Source organism: Microtus ochrogaster, chromosome 5, assembly GCF_000317375.1.
Source record: "Microtus ochrogaster isolate Prairie Vole_2 chromosome 5, MicOch1.0, whole genome shotgun sequence".
Classification (NCBI taxonomy): domain Eukaryota; kingdom Metazoa; phylum Chordata; class Mammalia; order Rodentia; family Cricetidae; genus Microtus; species Microtus ochrogaster.
The window spans coordinates 36,514,459-36,537,446 of NC_022012.1; the positions used below are offsets into that span (position 1 = coordinate 36,514,459).

The following is a 22,988-nucleotide window of genomic DNA, read 5'->3' on the forward strand; positions in this document are numbered from 1 at the left end:
GGACTCGTGTATGCACACACACACACACACACACCTTGTGGAGTTAACTCTCTCCTTCTACCACATGATCAACCTCGGGTCACAGGGCTTGGCAGTAGGAGCCCTTACCAACTGAGTCATCTTCCAGGCCCAGGCTTGGGTTCTTATTCCAGTTTCAAACCCTCAGGCCTGGCCAGTACTTGGTTTACAAGAACTACTCAAAAGGGGTGACGTCTGGACGAAGGGGTATCTAGTGGCATTGTTGGTATATAAGCAATCCCTCACAGGCTCTCCTGTTTGAACACTTGGTCCCCAGCCAGTACTGCCTGGGGAGGCTGTGCAGTTCTTAGAAGACGGGGAATCTAGCTGGATGAAGTGGCTCACTAAGGGGTGGGCCCTTTGGACTACAGACTGACCCCACGTCCAGCACGATCTTACTCTGCTCATTGATCTCTGGGAAAACAGGCTATGTTGCAAGCTCAACCTCTCCAGCGTGAGTCCCAGACACCACGCCTCCTCCACCCACCATCATGGACTGTCCCCTCCAACAGCGAACCATGATAAACCCGTCCTCTGTCAAACTGCTGTTTCTCCGTCACAGCAGGAGAAAAGCCATGACTACCCCTAGTCAAGCAATGTATAAAACAAACTTCTTCTCCGAAGGATGATCTATAATAGCATACTGAAGATAACCAAAACCTCTCCCAGCCTGGGAACAGTTAACCTAGCAATCGGTGGTACAACTGAACCCCGAAGCCCACACAGCAGTAAAGATGCCACAACCCAGGTGGGTCCCCAGCGCTCTCCACCAAGTGAACATGTCAGTCACAAAAGGTCACACACTATATCACTTTCCTCAAACTAGAAAGTTAGACAAACAGAGTGCGGGTGCCTGGCTGTAGGAATTAGAGATGGTAGGGAGGGGTATGGCAGGTGTGACTATAGAGGAGTGGCCTAAGGAAAGCCTTGTTCAGCAAGCAAATGTATGTGCTATCTTTGCAACTTCTTAGAAACCACATCATTATTCCTAAGATAAAAGCTATACATTTTCAAAGAACTTATTTTTTACATGCACTTGTGTGTGAGTGTAGACATGTGTGGACAGATGCCTGCAGAGGCTGCAAGAGAGCATCGGAGCTCCTGGTTCTGGAGTTAGAGGTGGTTGTGAGCCGCCATGTGGGTTCAGGAAACCAAACCTGGACCTCTGCAAAACCAGTATGTATTTGTAACTTCTGAGCCATCTCTCCAAAACCAGCTTTTTTTTATGCTTTTCTTCTTATTTTCTGACTACTCTTGAATTAACTCTCTGTGTGTATGCATAATATTGTCTATTTACCTCAACAATTTTCACATTTCTTAATGCTTTACAATTTCAAAATGCTTCCACATATATTGTCATACAACTTGACAACACCGCCATGATGTAGCTGTTCTGGTCCCTATTCCACAGATAAGCACACCACACACCGCTCAGCACCTTGTTGAAGGGCACATGGCTAGGATCTTGGCGAAGTTAGTACTTAAATCAATAAATTCAGTAAAACTCCAGTTTTCTCATCTGTAAAATAAGGGCTTTAGCTAAGATGACCTGGGGGGACATGCAGCTATACCACAATTAGACATGCATACATCTTGTGCCCTAACTTTCCTCTTTCTGAGTTATCACGGTGGCTGGGGGGAATTCTACTGCAGGCTAGAAACTGTACCCACTGAGGAAGCTTATCCATCACAGAGCTGCCCTGAGGAATCTGTGCTATAAAACCAGCGACACCGGAGGGGGCATCAGAGCATCCAGATTCCAGTTCTCTAAGGGCTGAAGGTGTTAGCATGAGGATCCCACTGGGCTTCTGGATCCTGTGTCTTCACAATGCACAGACACGATTGGTTTTGGCTCTTTTGCCTCCCTTTCCCCACCAGCCATCTTCTCCACATCACCCCCTCATACCCACTAACCCTGGCTAACACTATGCTAAGGAGGAGGGCTGGGTCTTACCAGATTGGTGAAGATGTATGTATAATAGGCCGACACCATCCCCAGCTCAGCTGCCTGAAATGCAAAGAGAAGATGATTAGAGAGAGATTCCTGCAAGCACAGGAGCAGTAGGATGCCAAGTCTACTATTTACCTGGCCCACTAACCCTAAGCACAGGCAGTGCAGAAAGTCTTGACTGGTTCTCAAGTGACCCAGGATCTTATAGGATGAAGGACAGAATCATCAGCCTCTAGAGCATGCTCTCTCCACCTCACCCCACCCCCCACCCAGAGTAACTCGCCCATATCTGATTACTGTTCTAATGCACAACACACTACCACAAATAGGACTGAGTATTTCAGGAACCAGAATGGATTTAAGGGAAATGATGCAAATAAGGAAACATCCTAGCATAATTTCTGTGACTCCTAACAACATGGCTAAGGTTTACCTACTGTTCAATCTTTGCCTGGTATTCTAAAGCCTTCAACATGGGCTCACCAAAAGGGGACAAGCACTATTTTTCCTTCCTCGACTTCCATTTTCCTCCAGAAGAGGAAACTGGCATAATAGTGACTAAGTCACTTGTATGAGAGCACATGTATCAGAATTCCAAAGCTTTTCATCAAACTGTACGCTCCTCAAGGGCCACACGCTTGATGGAAGTGCACACACAGCACTCTTCGGGACTGTGAGTAGGATGACGGAGCATGCCCAGATGAACCCTGCCTCGTCGGGATGCAGCTGAGACCTGAGCAGGCTGCCTCTGCAGCCATGTGGAGATCAAGTGAATCATTTGCAAACTTGATATTCCTTTATTCCTGCTAAGGAACAAGTTGCTGGTGACATGCCTCACCCTTGATCACTGTACAGGAGTGTGGTGTCATCCCACAGCTGAGAACTGTGGCTTTGAAACAGCCTCCCTTTGGCCTGATCTCTGTCGCCATCATAAACACCCCTAACCAACCTTGCCTGTCAGGGTGTCTGGCTTTGAGTGTGACAGGTGCTATAGGAGCCGACAAGGAGATCAGGTAAGTAATGAGCCTGGCTCTCTCCAGGGTCCTCAGCCCTCCTGACAGTCCGTTAGATTTTCATAATATATCCTGCAGCCCCGGGCCACTGGGAGATGGCTCTTGTCATGACTATTGTGGCGGAGGAGGGGAGAAACAAGACTAGGATAATTGCATTTTCCTCTTTCTCTCCCCAGAACTCAAATAACTTTGTGAGCATTCTTAACTTTGTGTCTCCCCAGCTGCTGGAGGTTCAGGATACACTGATATCACCATGGTCCCAATGGGCACCTGAAGTGCAGAAGGGCTTGGTGTCAAAGTTAAGCTCCTTTGGAGTTAGAGTGTAGTACAAGGTTTCCACAGGGCTCCTTCTCTCTTCAACACTTTCTTCCCCACTCCCAAGACAGGCAGGATGTCACCCTTCATCCACACCCCACCACCCACACTCAGTCTTTACTGTAAGAGGACCACTGCCTCAGACACTGCCTAGACCCACAACAAGCTACTGCTGACAGGCATTCAGCCAGGAGCAGGCTAAGGGGCATAGTCAGTAGTTAAAATCCATTTTGTGAAACCTGTGTCCTAGAGATAAAAGACAAGAGATCCTAGGTTTTTAAGAGATGAATTCTGGGTAAACATGGAGTTCGTTGCCGGAACAGCCACTCAATAAAGTAGGGGATTACTGTGCAAAGCCTCCTGAAATCAAGAAGCTGCCGAGAGCTGCCAACCAGAGCCTGACTCCCATGTGCACAGCGGGGCTCCAGAAAGCCCCTGGGAGCCCCCAGAGAGAGAAACATGGAGTCCCACAGAAGCCCAAGGATAAAGGCCAGGCTTGCTGGAGAGACTGCCTGCCTGAGGCTACCAGGATGTCAGGTGGGAAGCGAGGGAACAGGTTTCCCCAAAGCACCCTGCCCATCGATTAGTTTGGCTGTGAAAATGCAGGAGTGTAGGTAGAAGGGAGTGGGTTAGAAAGGATGGCCACGGGGCAGCCAGAACAGCTGTCGGACAATGAGGACCAGTATAGGCAGTTGCCTTCAGAAGCATGATGCAATAAGTAAATACATACATACATCACAGAGCTTCCTCCTCCTGCCTAGGAAATGGAAAAACACAAGTTGTGTTTAAAGAAACTTCCCAGCATTGGCAAAGGTGCACCGCATGCCACATCTGAGCGTGTAAACGGTTAAGGGTGGCGAGTCCTCTTCTTCAGAGCGTGTGTCGTTTGAACTTGACATTCCACTCTGAGAAGCATATGCTCAAGAAATATGCATGAAGGCACGTGCAGAAAGATTTATGTATGAAGATGTGTGCCCTCACATTATTTATCATAGCAAAAGACTGGAAACAACCTGTTTTTACAAGGATGAAGGGATAGTTAAATAAATTATGGGACATCGGCATGATAGGAAATGACACAGCCACTGAAATATTTGTAGAGAAATATTTAATGACGTGGAAAAATGCATGATACATAGTTGAGCAAAGAGACTAGCTGCTCAGAGAAAGTTTTAAGCAGTGTGGGGATAACTGGGGGGTGTCTGAAGCAAGAAGAATACACATTAAACTTTAGGAAAGGTTAAGGCTCAGCAATGGGTTGTGAGTGACATTTATTTTCCTCTCTGTACTTTTTTGAAAATTCCAGCAACGAACTCAGAATGTTAGTGGAGGGGGGGGGCGTATCATGGGGGACTGGGAAACAATCAATTTGCTCTGCCAGGAGTCATGGAACACTCTTGGAAAGAACCCCCACTCCCGGCCTCTGCTCTCTGAAGGGATGCTGGGGGGACATCTGTTTACTCTGAAACAGCTCTTACCCCTAAAGATAACCCCTCAGCCTGCATCTCTCATCCCCAAAACTTACAGGAGCCTTTTCATTCTTAATGACCTCATTGACAATATCTCGAATGTGAGAAGGAAGAAAAAGGGACAAAAAGAGGTGTGTGTAACTGTGTCTGTGTGTGTGCATATGTGCGTGACTCTGTGTGTGTGTGTGTGTTCGCGCGCGTGACTCTGCGTGTGTGTGCGTGACTCTGCGTGTGTGTGTGCGTGCATAAGTGGCTGATTGTGCATCTATGTGTGTTCATGTCTCTCTGTGTATGACAATGTGTGTACATGAGTGTTTATGTTTGTGTCTTTTTTGTGTGTTACTGTGTCTATGTGAGTGTGACTGTGTATATCTTTATGGTGTCTGTGTTTGTGACTCTGTATATTTTTCTGTGTATGTATGTCTGTGTGCATTTGTGAGTGTGTGTGTGTGTGCGTGTTTGAGTGTTCTTTCGTAAGTTGAGTGCTCATAGACAGATGTGATTTTGGTGCTGTGGAAAATCACTATAGCAACAGGCTGAAGGGACAGCCCTGGGTACTGGGAGAACTCATTCAAATCTCTTATTAACTCTCAGATTTGGGGGGGCAGACCTGGGCAGGGGAGGAAGAGAGGCAAGAGGCAGAAAATAAAGGCAAGAAAAAGACAGACATTGAGTGTTTGGGCGCTCAGCACAGCCAGACAGAGGTTAACGAGGAGTCTGGCTACCCCAGTGGAAGATGGCAGGGAGTGCTTAAATGTGCAATTAAAATGGCATTAAGAGAGGTCAGTGTGCCTGAGCAGTTATGGGGACAGCTGTGGAGCTAAGGAAGAGCCTAGAGCAAGGCTTGCTCTCTGAAACACATGCTTAACCCAGAAACTGGGGCAAGGTGGCACCTCAGCTGCCCAGCTGTTTCTGGCTGTCCATGTGACCCTAGTTACCTGACTTCTCTCTCTGGGATCTGCCTCTGACAAAGTCCCATGTCTACATGCATATGTCTGCTTGGCCATCAGTCTACAACATCATGAACCCTAATAGAAAGTGTCTGCCCTGTGGGAGAGAGCAAGCTAGGTGTGTTCAGCCTGGGTGTCCACAAGGCTGGCCTCTGACAGCTGCTAACCTCCCAGGGCCTCAGCTTCTTCACCTGCCCAGTGGAGACAACGACAAAGCTATCTGACATCACCTTGGAGAGGACTGTGCTGTAAAATGGCAGGAAGGCACTTTGCAAACTGTTGAAACATTGTCAGAGCTGAGGACAGGCTGACACTCGGCACCGCACGTGAGTGGTGCTGTGTATACATTGTCTGACAAGAGGCCTTCACCAGGGCCTCTTAAGTCTGACTCTAGGCCTAACTGGTCTCTCAGCCCCACCTGGTGCTAAGTGTTTCTGAGTGGCATCATCATCCTGCTTTCTCTTTGGAGCAACTGGTGTCCATGGAAACAAGTAGACAGAAGAGATCAGCATTCAGATCCAGCCCAGGACCAAGGCACAGTCATAGCTCAAGTCAGAAAAGACAGGGGAGGAAGGATACACTATGCTTCCCAGCACCCAACCCAGCCAGGCTCCCACCTTCAGGAGGATGGTGTGGGACATGGAGGCGTTGGCATGGATGATGATGGTAGCTGTCTTGTCGTCCCGGATCTCCTTGAGGAGCGGAGTGGGGTCCCGCGTGTCATCCAGCATCCGGACTGAGAGTGTGTCCTTGGAGATAAGGAATTGCCGGAGCAGCTTCTCCAGGTTTAAAAGGCCTGGGGGGAGGGGGAGAGGAAAAAGCCCCTGAGAGTCTGCAGAGCCACCTCCACAGATGCTCCAGGAGGAAAAAATGAGGCACAGAGTGTCTCAGGCTGGAGGCAGTTCAGAGCCAGTGCTAGGGAGGTCTTCAAACCCCAAGTAGGTTTCTCGGCCTCTTTGGCTTCAGTTATGCCATCTACTAGAAGGAGCACCCAGAAGCTCCCATCAGCTCCCCAGCAGTCCCCTACTTTCAGAGTAGAACATGTAGCCCCTTCAGGAACGCAGCACAAGGTGAGACAGCCCCCAGTGCGCCGCTCAGAACACTGTGCCTACTAGCTGAGCACTTGATCATCAGACAGCACCAGCCCTGAGCCTCTTCCCCCACTTCCAGAATCTTCTCGTGTAGCCAGCTGTCTAGACTTCAGTCCCTTCTCTAAGAAGGACAAATCCTACGAGCAGGCAGCTCCCGGGCTGGGCAGTGTCAAATGCTGCACCTAAAACTCTTAGGTGCTCAGGAGGACCTAGAAGTTCTCCATCAAATCTTCCAAGAAAAGCCCTTGTTTCCATTGTGACGGTGGAGGAGCAGTTTCCTCTAGACCCCGAGGCCCAGGAACAAGTCCAAGCAAGCCTCTTTTAACTCTCCAGAACCCTGTGGCTACTCTAGGACAAGGTATTATCATGAAAAATAAAAGAAGCCATCAGCAAACCTTGGCTCAGAAACAAATGGCAAAGGGGGACTCCAAGCTAAGGATTCTTCTCTTGCCCACCACACCCAGATGGCTGATGCTGGGGGTCTTGGTGGGAAGAAACAATCCAGAACAATGTCACTGAAATTAGAGGGGCTTAATTCTGTCTGTCCCTGCCAAGGCAGGCATGGGGAGGGCAGATGTGTGGCGGGAGGACCATCTCCCCAGAGCCAGTAGTCTTGAGTCTGTTGGAAAGATACCTGCAGGCATTTGCTCACAAAGAAAGGACAGGCATAACACTTATCAAACCTTATTATGCTGCGGCTAATGTACTAAAATTTTTTACATGGCTTATCTTATGTAAGTCTTCATAACAATTCTATAAAGTATTAAAAATCTCCAAGTTCTGAGGAGGATGGGAGGCAGAGAGGTAAGGAACACACCTCATGCTGTGGGCGGCAAGAGAAGGCAGGTTTTCTACCACTCTAGGTTGCCTGTGCTGCCGGCTTCAGCGCTGGCTAACAGAGCACTCAGTTCAGAGATGCCTTCACTGCAACCCATGCAGATTCTTTTCTGTACCCTCCTGAGGTCTAAAGACAATCGACAGAATTCAGAGGTGGCACTGAAGAGCATCCACCCACTCTCCCTGACATAAGCAGATGCTGTGACTTGCCCGGTCACTCATGGGGGGGAGACAGCATGGACTAGATTTCTCATTTTCTGATCTTCACCCAGCCCTTTACAAATGAGACCATGTTTTCTCTTGGGACATAGCAAATGGCAGCAAGGACTATGTCCACGCAGCACACCAGAGACATGGCTATGCACCTGGGCCCTTGAATGAAGCCAGCACTGGGTGTGTTTGTGTTTGTTTGTTTGTTTACAACCAGAAAGGGTGGTTTAGTTTGTTTCATTTTGTTTTGAAACAAGCAACCAGTCAGAGTGGGAGCTTGAGGGTTTGGATGATAGAGGAGGGAACCGGGAAAGGTGGAGGCCACCCATTTTCCTGCTCCTGTTTTGATAAAGTCCTTTCGGGAGATGGGGACTGCCTGGTGAGGGATGGAGAAAGCTGGAAGAACTTGCTTCACAAATGAGGGCCACAAGGTATGACCATGTAGGCTCATATGTTTGAATCTTTGTTCCCTAGTTGGTGGAAAAGCTTTGGAAAGATTGAGAGATGTGGCCCTATTGGAGGAGGTGTGTTACTAGGGGAATCTATACACACAAACAGCAGGCTGGATCCTGCCCTCGGGAGCTTAAGTAAGTCAAGTGGAAAGTGGAATTAAGTCACATTCCTGTTTTGTTTAGTGGCCTGAATGGGTTTGGACTTCTATGGGAACAGCCTCCTTTGGTCCAGCTGCAGGATGGAGAGAGAAGGTACTGTGTCTTCCTCTGAGGTGATGTCAGAGGCAAACCACCACCAGACGAATACTTGAACTTCTGACCCAACCATTTTCACCATGCAGTCAGGGTAAAGAGGACAGGACAGCTCTCCAGAATCCTGGCCAGGTCCTGGGTATGGGCTGATGATCACTGACGCCAGAGGGATTAAAATTAAGAAGTTGAATGAACCCCACAGACCTGGTCTGTTAACCTTTGGTACTTGGCTACAAAGAGGCTAACTGTCCCCTGAGCCCAGAATGTATCAAATGGGTAACACCATCAGTGGGGTGAGGTCAGGAAATCCAAGGGGATACAGCAGGGCTGTAGGCAGACTGGTGAGGCCTGACAAAGGCAGCTGAGGGAGCCTTCAATCCCTTCACCCTGGCAGGTACACTGGGCTCCAATCAATCCGTGGCCACTGACTCCCAGGCTGCTCTGCTGTCCTTTACATATGAACAGGACATTTCCTCTACTTGACCCTACATTCTGTGTGCTGAGAGGAGGGACTAAAGAGGAAGGGAGTGGGCATCCCTAAAATGCGAACCCCCCCAACCATCCTTCAGAAGGTCATCCCTTCCCCTACCTAGATGGTGCCTGGAGTAGCCAAAATGAGCACAAGACGGGGCTTGCACAGTGCTGAAATGTCACAAGGGAGTCAGTGAGACAAAGTCCCCAACTCACTATGCCACCATGCCCAGGAAACCAGGAGGAAGGTTGTCTGTCATCAAGAGTCAATAAAGCAACACCAAGGCGTCAGTCACCCAGAAGGGGCTCTGCAAAGCCTGTTAGCCTCTCGCTGTGATTTCCTGCCTCTCCTCCTGAACACCACTCCTTTCTCTGTCTTCACCCATCTTCTCCTTTCCCCAACACTTCCAGGGACAACCACCCAGTCCCTAAAGTCAATCACATAAAATATCTGTCGCCATACACAGTCCCCTGAATTTTCATGGAACTCTGTCCTGATAAAGCCATTGTCAGCAGGAACTAACTAATCGGAAAACCCACTGCACACATTGTCCCTGGAACACCGTGGCTTAGCAACGCCACACGCTGCACACTCTAGTGTGGCGGGTTTCCCCCTTGTGATCACATGACTTACTGTCACTGCCCAGCATCCCCCAAGAAAGTATAGGACCTAATACCATTAGCCAGGGAAGGGATCCAAAACAAAATTTCAAGTATAGTAAGTATGTGGGGGTGGGGTGTGTGTTGATGGCCACTGTCTTCCTCAATCACTTTCTGCCTTAGTTGTTGAGACAGAGCCTTTCTCTGGGCCAGAAGCTTATCGGTTCAGCTAGGCTGCTGCCCGACAAGCCCAGGGGTTCCTCCTGCTTTTACCTCCCTAGCACTGAGATTGCAAAGCACATGCCACTACTCCCAAGTTTTTATTTATGTGGGCCCTGGGAATCCAAACACAGGTCTTCATGCTATGTGGTAGCGCTTCACCTATGGAGCCATCTCAAAAAACCCTTAAGAATATTTTTTCACGGAAGGTGAATTGCTTTGGTGCAATGGTAAAGGTGGGAAAATGTAAGTTAGATCATGTTTGTTGGGCCATCCCAACAAACAAATTGTAACAAAATTGTAACAAAATATAGTTACAATACTATATACTTGAATGATTTCCCTCAGGGAAGGCAGGGAACCCTTTCAAACACCTCTTCATATCCCCAGTAAAGGGGGGTGTACCATTCTTGTTTTACTGGACTGAATTAGCAACCAGAGGCCAGGGGAGCAGCAGCGCCTGGCAAGACATGTCATGTTGTCACCAAGCGAGCAGGGCAAAGGGAAGAGAGTGGCAATGGGAAAGGCAGTCAGAAACACACTTGGTCATGGAAGCCTCGGGACCATGAGGGGTTAGGCAGCACAGGGAGACAGGCTTGCTCACACTAGGGAAGCGTCTTCCATTTCACTGAAGCCATGGGCTGCATGCGTGGCAGTTTGCTTCCCCATCCCTGGAGGCAAAGAACCCTGGGAAGGCTCTTTCATGGACTACTCTTTAGGGAATTAAACTGTGGATGGGAAGTGGGAAGAGAAAAAAGGAATGCATTTTGAGCTCAGGGCATCTCTGATTCTGAAAATCCAAAAAACAGGATTTTTTTAAAAAAATATTTAAAATTAATTTTGTTAGAGAACACTTTCCAGAAGCAGTTCTTTTTCACCATGTGGGTCCAGGGGTTTAAGCTCAGGTTGTCATGTTCGGTGGTAAGCACTCTAACCTGCTGAGCCATCTCACACGTCCCAGAAGTGGGTACTTTTGGTTCTGGGCAGTGGGGACTTGCAGAAGAGAAAGGATGCTCCTCTCGGTGCCGCTGGGTGTGTGCTCACTGCCTTTCTCCCCACATCTGGGTACTAGAACTAAGGCTTTACCAAGCGCAGCTGCCCTCACAGGGGTTAAATTCTGCTCTGTCTTCAGGCCTCCACCACCTCCACCCAAGTCTTTCTCTTTTGTAGGATCGGGACAGGATGCTGGCCTAGCAGCAGACATGTCTGCCAAAGCTGAGCTGAGGAGCCTGGGGAACCCATTAGTCTTGGTCAGGATCAAAGTGGATCAATGTGGAGCCCAAAAGGCAGCTGCTCTGGGAGGAAGGGCATAGGCTGGTTTCCAGAACTGGAAGGCAGGGCCCCCAGGGCCAGGGGGAGGATATCAAGGCTGTGAAAGTGCAGCCAGCATTGGTTACAGCTACAGGACAAGGACAGAGAGAGGTGCTTGAGTGATGTCCCTGCAGGGGACAAAGAGAATACAATATCAAAATCCAAAACGGGCTAGGGGGATGACTCAGGGGTAAAGTGCTGTGGCATAGAGGCCCAGTTCTGATCTTCAATACTCTGGAAAGTCAGGAGTGGGAGCCAAGGGCTTGTGACTCCGTGCTAGGTGAAGGGTGTACTCAGAGAGATGGGGATTTTTGGCTTCTCTATGGCCAGCCAGTTTCAGTCTGAGACAGACGATAGATAGATAGATAGATAGATAGATAGATAGATAGATAGATAGATAGATAGATAGATACATAGATACATAGATAGATACATAGATAGATATATAGATAGATAGATACTTAGAGAGACAGGTGGATTCTGGCATCTCTATGGCCAGCCAGTTTCAGTCTCAGACAGAGAGACAGACAGACAGATAGATAGATAGACAGACAAATAAAGTGGATGACTGGCAAGATGACGCATCAGGTGAAGATGCTGGCTGCCCAGTCACGCCCTGAGCTTGATCCCTAGGGCCACAACAGCTCCTACAAGTTGTTCTCTGACATTCTCTCTCTCTCTCTCTCTCTCTCTCTCTCTCTCTCTCTCTCTCGCACACACACACACACACAGACACACACACACACAGAAATAAATAGATAAATATATGCAAAGAAAAGATAAAGTAGAGTGACTGAGGAAGACATCTAAACATCTGGCTTCCACATACCAGAGCATACCAACATATACCTATACACACACATATACCTACACACACACACACACACACACACATAAAATAAAATAAAGAAAATATCTATGTCCACATGCTGGGGAGTAGCTCAGTTGGTAGAACACCTGCCCAGCATCCAGGAAGCCCTGGCTTCAACCTCCAACACCATATAAATGGAGAAAGGGATCACACACAAAGCAATTAGTTGTTAGCGACAGGAGGATCAGAAGTTCAAGATTATCTTTGGCTACATGGTGAGTTTGAGGCCACCCTGCGACACACGCAACCCACAACCCACGCAACCTGCAAGCCATCTCAAAGAAGACAATATAAAACAATATTTAGTTCAGCTCTTCCCTCAGCCTCGCCTCCAGTCTCCTTCCACTAGCTGTCTCCCTCCTTACAGCACTTGGCTGTGGGGAGAGCTCCGTACCCGGGGGGGGGGGAGGGGGGAAGCACTGTGAAGTCCTGGGGGGGAGGCAGCTAACGCTGATGGACTGGCTAAGTGAAGGACCTTGGGGAGTATGGAGTAAGTTAAATGAGTGTGATGTGGTGTCTGGTGCCCTTGACATGCCACGTGCTCGGTTTTCCTCCCTAGCCAAGTGTCAAACTCAGGTTGAATGGCTGTCAAACTTCCTCTGCAGCACCAACTCTTTTCTTTGTCTGTAGAGGGAGGGGGTCAGTTAGGTGAGATACTAGGTCTTCTACTTATGTAGTCCAGGAAGGCTTCAACCTCAATATCTTCCTCCTTCAACTTCCTGAGCGCTGCTCTACCTAGCTAAAGAAGGTGGGAGCCCAGAGTGACTGGTCACTGAATGGTGGGGGACATGCTTCAGATTCAAGCATGAGAACAGTGCCTTTCACCTGCCTCGTCTCCCACCTGAGGCTGTTCCCAGGAACAGGAAAGGTGGCAAAGGCCACAGAGCCAGAGGTCTGAGCGGGCGGGGAGCCAGCACAACTGTTCAACTCCAGCACCTGGCCTCCAGCTGCACTTCTCCCACGGGGAGTCTCTGGGCTCCCCACATGTAAACAAATGGGGTCCTCACTCCCACATGGATCAGAAGAGTGAACAAAGCCAAGGGAGGTGGGAACCATGTGACCTTGAAATTGGACGCCACCTCTGCTTTCTTCATGCGTATAATGAGACCGATAATAGAACCTGCAATAGTCGGCTCTCTGGTTTAAATGCGAGGATTTAAACTTCTTGGGCAATGTCAGGGATCAAAGCCAGGACCCGAGAACTCAAGGTTGAAATGAAATAATATAAAAACTCTCAGCACATGGTAAGTGTCACTGAGGTCCCAAGATCAGCCTGCAGGTACATGGGTAAGTTTGTTTTCAGCAAGAGGCTTCTCACAGTGGATCAAAGCAGTGACATAGAGAAGGCCCATGAGTGCCCCAGCTAGTCTTCAAAAAGGTCCTGGGTATTAATCATAATGTCCCTGCTCAGTTCCCACTGCCTCAGCCAGTGTTGCAGGGTGAGATAACAGTAACCAAGTGGGCACCGCCCTCCGGGCACAGGTATTTTCCTGCCTAGTTACCTCAGTGGGCTTCCTTGTCTCCAACAACAGGAAAGAAGGGCTCAGAAAGGTGGGGTGATCTGCTGACAGTGAATGGCTCCTCTGGATTACCACAGCCAAAGATGGTGCTCTGTGTGTGCATATGTGTGTGTATGTGTGTATGTATGTGTGTGTGTGCACTTGTGCACTATGCATGTGTGCATATGTGTGTGTATGTGTGTGTATGTGTGTATGTAATGTGTGTGTGTATATGTGTGTGTGTGCACTTGTGCACTATGCATGTGTGCATGTGTGTGTGTTTTCAAGTGTAGGCTGATTTTGGATGCCCTCCTCAATCACTCTCCTTACTTTTTGAGACAGGGCCTCTCTAGAGCTCAACAGCTTAGCTAGCCTGGTTGTCCAGAAGGGCGGGGGGTGCCCTATTTCTGCTCTTCCAGCACTGAGATTGCAGATGTTCACCGCAGACCGGGTTTTTAGGAAGGCTCTAGGGGATCCAGGCTTGAGTCCATCAGCTTGCATGGCAGGCACTTTCCTTCATCCCCAGGATGGTTCTCTTTCCTCTTAAGACAGAGGTCCTGCCTCTGTCTTAGCCACCACTTCCTCCTCTGATCACACCAAGTGTGTTCCCACAGCTCTCCTTGGGAGCCCTCAAGGAGCCAACTCCTTTGGGTTCTGTGGGAGGACTAGGAAGGGCCACGGCAGGGCCACTCACCCCATCTCTTCTCTTGGTCTTTCTCTAAGTCGGAAAAAGACTTATAGATGCTCCAACTTTTTTTTTTCATTAAAGAAAAATATTGTAATCTACTATGTATCTCTGCTTAGTCCCAAACCTGCTTATTAAAAAAATCTCCTTCTGGGAAGCATGAGCATAAGTGGTAGATTCCCCGTGGAATGATCCCTGCTATGCGATTCTGAAGGCTGGAAAATAGAATTAGATTCCCGTTCCTAATTCTACCCTCAGTGTCTCTTGGCCCTGCGTTAATAAGGAAGATAGAAGACGGTCTCATCCAGAGCCCTGAGCCACATCTCCCTGCAGCCCCTCATTTCCTCAGCCTTTGATTAGATTTTTAATCTTCTCTGCCCTTGAACTTCTCCTGACTGCCCCACCTTCCTCCCCTGGCCTGGAGGGTGGGGACAAAAGTCACAGCAATCGAGTGACTTCTCTGAGCAGAACATTATGCTGTGGCTGAAGAGCCCCTGAGCCTGTGGCCAGACATTCTCGTGTCTTCTGGGCCCTGGACTGCATTCAGTCACTGCCCTGCCCCTCTGCTCAAGGACATAGGGACCTCTGCTCCAGACGTCTCCATTCCTACCAGGCAGAGCCCACACGAAAGCTGGGGTTGAATGTACAGATCTGGGGAGGGGGACGGTGCAGAACAGAGAGGAAAGCTTCAGCCTGAGGCAGAGGACTTGAAGAAGAGCACAGTTCTTCTGTGGCCTGACCTGAAGAACCTTAAAACCCCAGCACGGTTTTCTCTGCTCCTGCATGACTGAGGAGAGGAGGGAATGGCATGATTCTAATGGAAAGAGTACTGAGCTGGGAGGCAGCAGTACTCAGCCCAGTACTCAGTGCTGAGTAGTTGTGCAACACACACCTGAGCCACAGGTTTCCCCAGGCCCCATAACAGCTGGAGTAGAGAAATGGGGCTCAGTTTATAAGCAAGAAGGATTATGGCTTAGACACAAGTAAGGACTTCCTGAACGGTGGGAGATACATTGTTAACTAACACTGAGGTAGACTTCAAGGAAACTTTTGCCTCCAGATATTATGGATGGCTTTCTGCTGTTTCATTTAAAATCCCTGCTGTGTAAGTCTTGTTAGAGTGGCCTTGTGGCAATCAATTCCCAGGATGAGGCAGGGACGGGGGAGGAGCTTGATTCTGTTACATCACTCACTGATGCTGGGTACCACACACAGAGGGCAGAAATACAGCATATTCCATCAAACAGTAGCATCCTGCGGACTCCTGGACTGGCATCTCTGTGAGGCTCGTGGGAGACTATCTGGAGAACCACAGACATGGTGGAAGGTCTGTGCTGTAAGGCACACTCTGTGTCACCACAGGGGAAGAAGATGAAGGTTTATCCTCTATTCATCTGTTTGCTTTTTGCCACAGAACTCTTTGTCCATCAACATTCGCATCGAAGCCATGCTGCTCAAGAGAGCTTTCTGGGGTGCTACGATGTTTGGTCCCGGCCCTCATGAGTTGATGACCACTACACATGGCTATTGAACACCTGGAATGAGACTAGTGGGGCTGAGGGAGTAAATGTTTATTTTTAATGTAACCTTATTTTATTGTTTTTTAAAAACAGAGTCTCTCTCTGTTTCCTACGAAGGCTCCAATCAATAATCCTCCTGCCTCAGCTTCTCAGGGGCTCACGTTACATATGTGCACCATCACACCCAGCGCTGAGATTTTAATTTGGTTTAATTCAGATTTTAAATTTAAATAGTCATAAGCAACCTGGGACTATTGCATGGGTCCACTTAGATCCAGAGGAACCCAGTTTGACAAACACAGGGGTATTGCTGACAGTACATTGAACTACCTTCCAGCGAACCTGGATATAAGCCTCAACTCTACCACTTAATAGCTGAGGGACTCTAGGCAAGGGGAGAGATCCTCTGGAGCTGTTTCCTCTTCTGTAATGAAGGAGTCTGACCTTCAAGGTCCCTCAATGAACATAGGACCCATGTCTGCACTCCCTTACCTGCTAGCCATGGGTCTGGATTTTCTTCCTCAGCCTCTTTCCATCGTCTAGCAATACCCATTCTTAAGAGAACCAGCCCCTCCCCAGACACAGACCCAGTCCCTTTGCTGTCCATTCTGCTCCCTCGGTCTATAACTTTCTTGGGAATGGGGGTTGCCATGCCTTCCATACCCCTGGGTGGTTGTAATAATTAGGGTTAGATAAAAAAAAAATAGATAAAGCATAGAAGGCCAAAGCTCGGTGAGTATGTTTCCTGGGAAGCTCCAAGTAAAGATAAGCTGGAGGATAAATACAGAAGAACACACATGGAGGCAGTCAAGTGTGGAGGTCTGCTGCCGGGGGTGGCTCCGAACTGTCATGCGGTTTTGCTTTTAGATATTACTTGGATTCTAGGACGGAGGGAGCCTTGCTCTGAGCAGTTTTGAGAAGCTGAAGACAGAGCTTCAGGAAGAAGAGAGAACACATCCATGAGCACAGCCATGGTGACTTGCAGGCTCAGAACAAGCTGCAAAGCTCCCCCGTGCTGGTGACATGCTAGTGTCAAGCACCGGCCACCAGGACACAGCAGTGGCCGGGTATCTGACCGACAATGAGCGGGGACACAGATACCACCTGGGATACGTGGGCGCATATGTTGCTGGCTCAAATTAGCTAGATCTCATAAACACTGAATTTATGTCTCACAATGTGGAGAGGCACCAAAAAAAAATGTATCTCCAAACCTGTGTTTGCAGAAAGAAAAAAGAAAATGCTTTATCAGGAATTGACCTTGGACCTTGTTCCATCAGCAAAACCTGCTCTCCGGAGGAAGATACTCTTCAGCTCATCAAGTACAAACACATTCAATTTCGTATCCCCCCACCCCCTCCCCGGGCCTCTTTGTATCTCCTTAACAATGAGGCTAAAAATGTGGGAATTGAGTTTGCAGGTACAAAAAGACTTGGCAGTTGGCCAATCTCCCCAGGAGCCCACAGCCTAGTAGAAGAGAACGAAACCAGTGTGTCTGGGCATGTCGCTAGCCTGGGAATACGTACATTCTGCTTTGGCACAGATGAGGCAGGCGGTGGTGCAGTTGAAGAAGTTCAGGATCCCAGCCACAGCCACGCTGATGTCCGTGTTGCTGGGGTGAAGGTTCAGGGTGGTGAATCTCTGCAGCTGGAACCTGACAAACTCCTCTGGGGCCACTTTGAAATGAGGGACCTGACAGGAGGAACAAAAAAAAAAAAAGAAAGAAAGAAATGGCAGCAAGGAGGATTCAGAGGGAGTGGGAGAGGAAAAGCAGGATGGGTGGTGACCCAGGCTGTGGCTCAGCATGCCTTCTTTCACGTAACACCTTTGACACATACCACAGGACCCTCGGCTCCAAGTCCATGGGAGTGTGGTGTGGTAACACCTTTGGGAAGACCCATTACTGGTCACCCTTTGGCTAGAGACTTCTGCGGTGTACGATTCTGTCTGAAGGCACAGTCCTTACAGTTTATTATCTGTGGTTAATAGATTGGAGCAGAGATAGGAAGAAGAGGCAAACCGTTCCCTATAGGTTGAGAAGAGGCCTTCAGTCCAACCCTACATAGCTGGTGTACACTGGATCCCGATAAGCTTTCTGGGTAAATTCCAGGGGTAGAAGGTCGATAGGAAAGAATATGAGGAGCATTCAGAGGTCTGGATGCAGCCAGACGGACAAATGCCTTTCCTGGATTCATCAGAGCAATGCTGGCTTCCTACCACAGGCACCAGCGATGTTTCTGGATGGTGCTGTCTTCCCTCTCTTTGCTGGGAAAGAGATATTAAGAGGCATCAGTGGCGGCTTTATTGACAGCTTAGGCTATTTGGTAGGTAATAGGAAAGTTAAATCGTAATAAGCTGCCATCCACCTTGATTTTATTCAGACACTCTTATCCCTGGTACTCAGAGCTGCAAGAGCTAAAGTCGAGCGTGAGTTTGTACCGATGTAAAAGCAAGTGAGATTGAAAGTAGACAGCAGGAAGACTTTCCCGGCAATGAGGGGCTTGGCTCCTAGAATGGATTAGTCAGACACGATTACGGACGTTTCCTCTGCCTGGCTTTGCTCAGAGGCTGTGCTCCAGGGGTCTGGGAGAATGCTGGAATAGTCTCTGTAGGATTCCACCACCTTATCCTTTTATGATTTAGGGAGAAGCCTGCCAGAAACCAGAGCTCTTTGGAAATTGAGACAGGAGGAGAGCAAAGAGCTAGGAAAACCCGAAGAGAAAATTACTGAATTCAAATGGGCTTAGCCCTTGAACCACATACAGGCACAACCATACTTTGCTGTTGTTGTTGTTGTTTTTCCCCACCAGGGATTGCCTGATGCAGAATTGACAACCGCCTGGTGGTGCGTTTGAAGGATGGCTCTGGAGATCAGAGCTGACCCTGTGCGTTTCGTGGGGGTCTTTCCTCCTGCTTGCATTTTGTAACCCACACAATCGCAATCCATCTAAAACGAGTAACACGTACACCTTGAAGGCAAGAGAGGTGACAGATGAGCCGGATGAAGGGCAAATCCCTTCAGGTGATCTGGCTGATTCAGATACAGACATTGGGGTCTGTGGCTTGACTCCTCCCTGGGTGACAGTCAGCCTGCTGGGTTCCACTAGAAGCTAGCCAAAAAAGCTCCACCCATTAGTTTCCCCATGATGAGGAGCCCTTGGAGATTGTAGGCTCCAAGGAATTCAGGACTTCCAGCTCTGAATTGAGGGTGGGGGGTAGCATCCTTCAGGAAGGAGAAAGGCGCATGGTTTTGGATTCTACAGATTGGCTTGTGTTTGGCCTCTACAGTGTGGTTTGGGGCAAACCATTAAACCTGGCTAAGTATCATCCAAACAGAGATGACCTCAGTTGCTTATGAGAATTCAGGAAGAGAGAATAGGATTCTGTGTCCAAAGAACAAAACAACCCAAACCCTCACCCCCAGTCAGTGCATGGACAACGCCTAGGATCCCCTGCTTCTCTCTACTCCAATTGCAGAAATTTCCAGAAGCCCCTTTAGCCGCACAAAGGAGAGGGTGGAAGGGTCTCCCCAAAGATGGGGCAAGTAGTGAATCACTAGCAGAAGCCAACTGGGAGGCTACTGGGGAGGCAGGCTCTGTGGCCTGGGCAGGGGTAGCTAGGCTTCACCCTGCTGGTTTGTTCTCTCTCCTGGAGAAAAATCAACCCATGATTGGTTCTTTATTGCAAATTTATCCCAAAAAAGTCAGCACAGTGGGGCTGAGGGGAAAGCAGGAAGCAGGAAGCAGCCAGCCATGGGGGTCTCAGAAATATTAACAGTATTTAAAGGTCTGGGACCCACAGCAAGGACTCCAGGGCTTTTCCCAGGGAGCCGGGCCTCATAAAATATTAACCAAAATGCATAATCTGAGTGGCAGGCAAGGTCACTCTGGAAGGAATATGACCAGACGAAGGAGGGGTAACTGCCTGGCTGCTTTTTGGGCAATGCCTCCTGGTTGGATGTGGGGGGTGGGGAAGGCTGCAAATTAGTGGCTCTCATGAAACTCTGTCCTGAAAGGCCACACGGTGTGGAGGGACTTGCACGCCAATATGACACAGCTCCAGCTCCATGTCAGGGCCATTCTGGAGTGGGGACTGGGGGAAGATAGCCAAGGGCGGCCGATAGAGTGTGGTGGGGAATGAGGGAGAGAAGAGAAAGGAAAAGGAGTCCGTCCGTGAAAGAAAGTGGGAGTCAAATGTTGGCAGCCTCGCTGGGTGAAGATCAGAGCCAAGGCTTGAGTTACAACCTGCCACCTAACACACTTGACTGTTACCTGAAGCACGGCGAGGAGGCCTTAGATTAAACGTAAACGTCAGCTCCTGGCTGAGCCTGTGAAATCCCCCTGCTGCAGGGATTATGGCAGGACAGAAGTGGCTTTGTGGTCTGAGCTGGCCTAAGACACATCTTCCAGGAGAGCTGAGAGGGGGAAAGGGGGTTCTGGGGGTCTGGGAGGAGCAAATTCAGCCTCGGACAGGTATAGCTATGACCATAAGACACTTGAATGTAACAATTCTGAGAGGGGCCAGAGAACCGGGGCCTACCCACAAAGTCCTGATGGTAGAATCAAGAGGTCAGTTCTAGGAAGCATGGGTAGGTAGAAGCCTGTCTGTGACTCCCCACTTTGTCAGGGTGGTTGCCGTCGGGAGGCTGTGGGGATGGTAGGCTTTCTCTGAAAGGGCGCCCAACTCTTTCCCAGATCCAGATGCTTCTAGCACAAAATGGGCTGCAGAGTCAAGCCTCAGGTCTCTAACATAGGTGGGAGATGGTGCTCCCTTCCCATTCTTCTCCGTGAGACCGAACTTCATCTGATTCCTACAAACTGGTCCAGAAAGCCTTTGGGCCACAGAGCGGCTGGGAGTCGGGAGTGGTGGTGGTGGTGGTGGGGGGCTCTCTTGCCCACTGTCTTCTGGGGATGTATTTTCAGGAGAAAGGCTCATAAAGATGCCTACAATAGGCAGAGTCTCTAAAGTCCAAGTTGCTAGGAAACCTGTCTTCCAGGATGCTTTTCTCTTATGAACTGGAGCCGGAGAGAAAGGCCTCCACACTTATGCCCAAAGACTCCAGCCAGAGGTCACACCTGTGGACCAACATCAAGCTTGGAAGAGCAAATGCAAGAACCAGTGAATAGGGAAAACAAAATAAAATCTCTTTTCTCATGCACTCAGAAAACAGAGGCTTTTACATTTTATTCTCAAAATAAAATGGAGCAGTGGCTTCTTCCCCCAAGGCATTCTTCCCCAGAATCCTAGCGAACAGACCATCAATAAGCGGCCTGTATCTATGAGAGTGCTGAGCTCAGAACTCTGCCCCCTTCACCTCATGCCAAACCTCCAGCCCCCCAAACCCCCCATCTCTCTGCATAACGGAAAGGCCACTGAAGGAACTGTCCTGCCATGGGACCCTAAGACACTGAACTTCGCTGGGAAATCTTGTGGGCAAACATCCCTCCATCTCTCCATCACTTGGAAAAAGAAAACTTTCCACCGGTGGCCACTCTATGTCACATTTGCGTCGATGTGTTAATAGCATGGCCTCCTTGGGCCCTTCCTGCACTCAAAGATTCAGCCTATAGGCTGGACCGGCCCCACACTCACCTCCTTCTCACCACAGATGTTGCTGATGATAGAGCTGGAGGCTGGGCTTGAGGATGGTCCCAGGACAGCCACCACTCCCTTGGGGAGGATCTGACACACTGCAGCCAGGGTAGGAGAAGGATTGGGAAAGAAAACATGGAATTCAGATGATGCAGCTAAACTCTGTTCTAAGTAAGTCCTTAGATCATTACCCAGTGTCCTCACTGACTACCCATGCTCCACCAGGGCCCCTTTCCACCCCTTCCAAACCCAAGTCTCTCCTTTTCTCCCTGGCCTGCGAGGCCTCGGACAGTTTTATAGGTGTTTATGGATAGTATTAAATGAGGAAATGACCCAGGTTATGACAACATACGGCCCCAGCCAACAGGGGGTATAAATTGTCTGGGCCATCACCGAAGGACAGAGGTAATGGAGAACCCAAGGTGCCCCCACACTCTCTGTCTGGTCTGCTCAGGGCTGGGGGAAGCAGCTGCTGCAATTTAAGGTCCAGGTGGTACCAGAGTGGCACCTACTTTCAATCTCTTAACACCTCAGATGCAAAGACAGCGGAGGAGGAAGAAAAGCAGACAGGGAGGGGACAGAGAGATGCCAGTAGAGAGGTAAAAGGCACACAATGGAAATCAAAGGAGGCAGATGAGAGAGAGAGAAGAGAGAGAGCAAGGTGAAGGGAGTGTCGCCTTCCAGAGCCCCTCTGGCTGCCTAGCCCCAGAGCTGGCTCACTCCTCTGCTGCCTGGGGGTCTTGACCTTGCTTTCCTTCATTTGGGAAGGTACCCTTCCCTCCTGGGCTGTAGACACTCACCTTTCAAGGGTTACCTGGACATTTTCCTTCCCCAGACCTGCTCGGTTCCCACATTGCTAGTCTATACCTCTCCTTGTAGACTCTTTGTGCAGTTCGGTGTGGTCCAGAGTTCTCCTCTTCTCTCCCTGGATTTCTCCATGTTCTTCATGAATGTGCATGCATAAAGATGTCCCTGTGTGTGCGTGCACACGTGTGTGAGCATGTGCATGTGTGTGCATGCACATGTGTGTGTGTGTGTGTGTGTGTGTGTGTGTGTGTGTGTGTAATGTGCAGGCCAGAAATCACTGTTGGGTGTCTTCCTCTGTTGCCCTTCACCTTAACTTCTATGACAGGGTTTCTCCCTGACCCTGGATCTCTCTAGCTTGGCTAGTTTGGGAGGCTGGCAGGGCAGTGAGCCCTGAGGACCCACCTGTCTTTGCCCCAGCACTGAAGCTGCAGGTGCATATCACTAGACCCAGCTTTGATGTGGGTGCTGGGTATTCACACTAGGTCCTCACGCTTGTGAGGCAAGCACTTGGCCTGTCAAACCATCTCCCTAGACTCACTCCCTCACTAGAGTGAAAAGCCTTCCAGGCAGGCCACCTCTCTAGGAGCCTTGATGTCTAGCACAATGTTGTCTAGATAGGACCTCAGATTGCATTCATGACTGACTGCTGCATGATGGGACATGTGGTCAGAAGAGGAGGGAGAATTAAGATTACCCATTCCCGTCAACGCTAGAATGATAGAGACTGAGGAGAGGAGGAGAGGAGGGAAGGAGGGAACAGAAAGAGTGAGCTCATTCTCTGCACACATCAGTGACGTCAGAGCCCAGATGCCATCCTCTGGCTGCATACAGAGGCTTCTACTACACATCAGTGAC

At 49.3% G+C, this 22,988-nt stretch overlaps 1 protein-coding gene across 2 annotated transcripts in view; it reads right to left on the reverse strand.

The window, feature by feature from the left end:
• Grik4 (glutamate ionotropic receptor kainate type subunit 4) overlaps positions 1 to 22,988 on the reverse strand; it is a 304,308-nt gene that overhangs the window by 135,586 nt on the left and 145,734 nt on the right. For both annotated transcript variants that reach the window (XM_026779045.1, XM_013346302.2), the window contains exons 4-7: positions 21,327 to 21,424; positions 17,261 to 17,426; positions 6,334 to 6,512; positions 1,973 to 2,026 (exon numbers count right to left, since the gene is read on the reverse strand). In XM_026779045.1, coding sequence (XP_026634846.1) covers positions 1,973 to 2,026; positions 6,334 to 6,512; positions 17,261 to 17,426; positions 21,327 to 21,424 — 497 coding nt within the window. The remainder of the gene's footprint in view (positions 1 to 1,972; positions 2,027 to 6,333; positions 6,513 to 17,260; positions 17,427 to 21,326; positions 21,425 to 22,988) is intronic.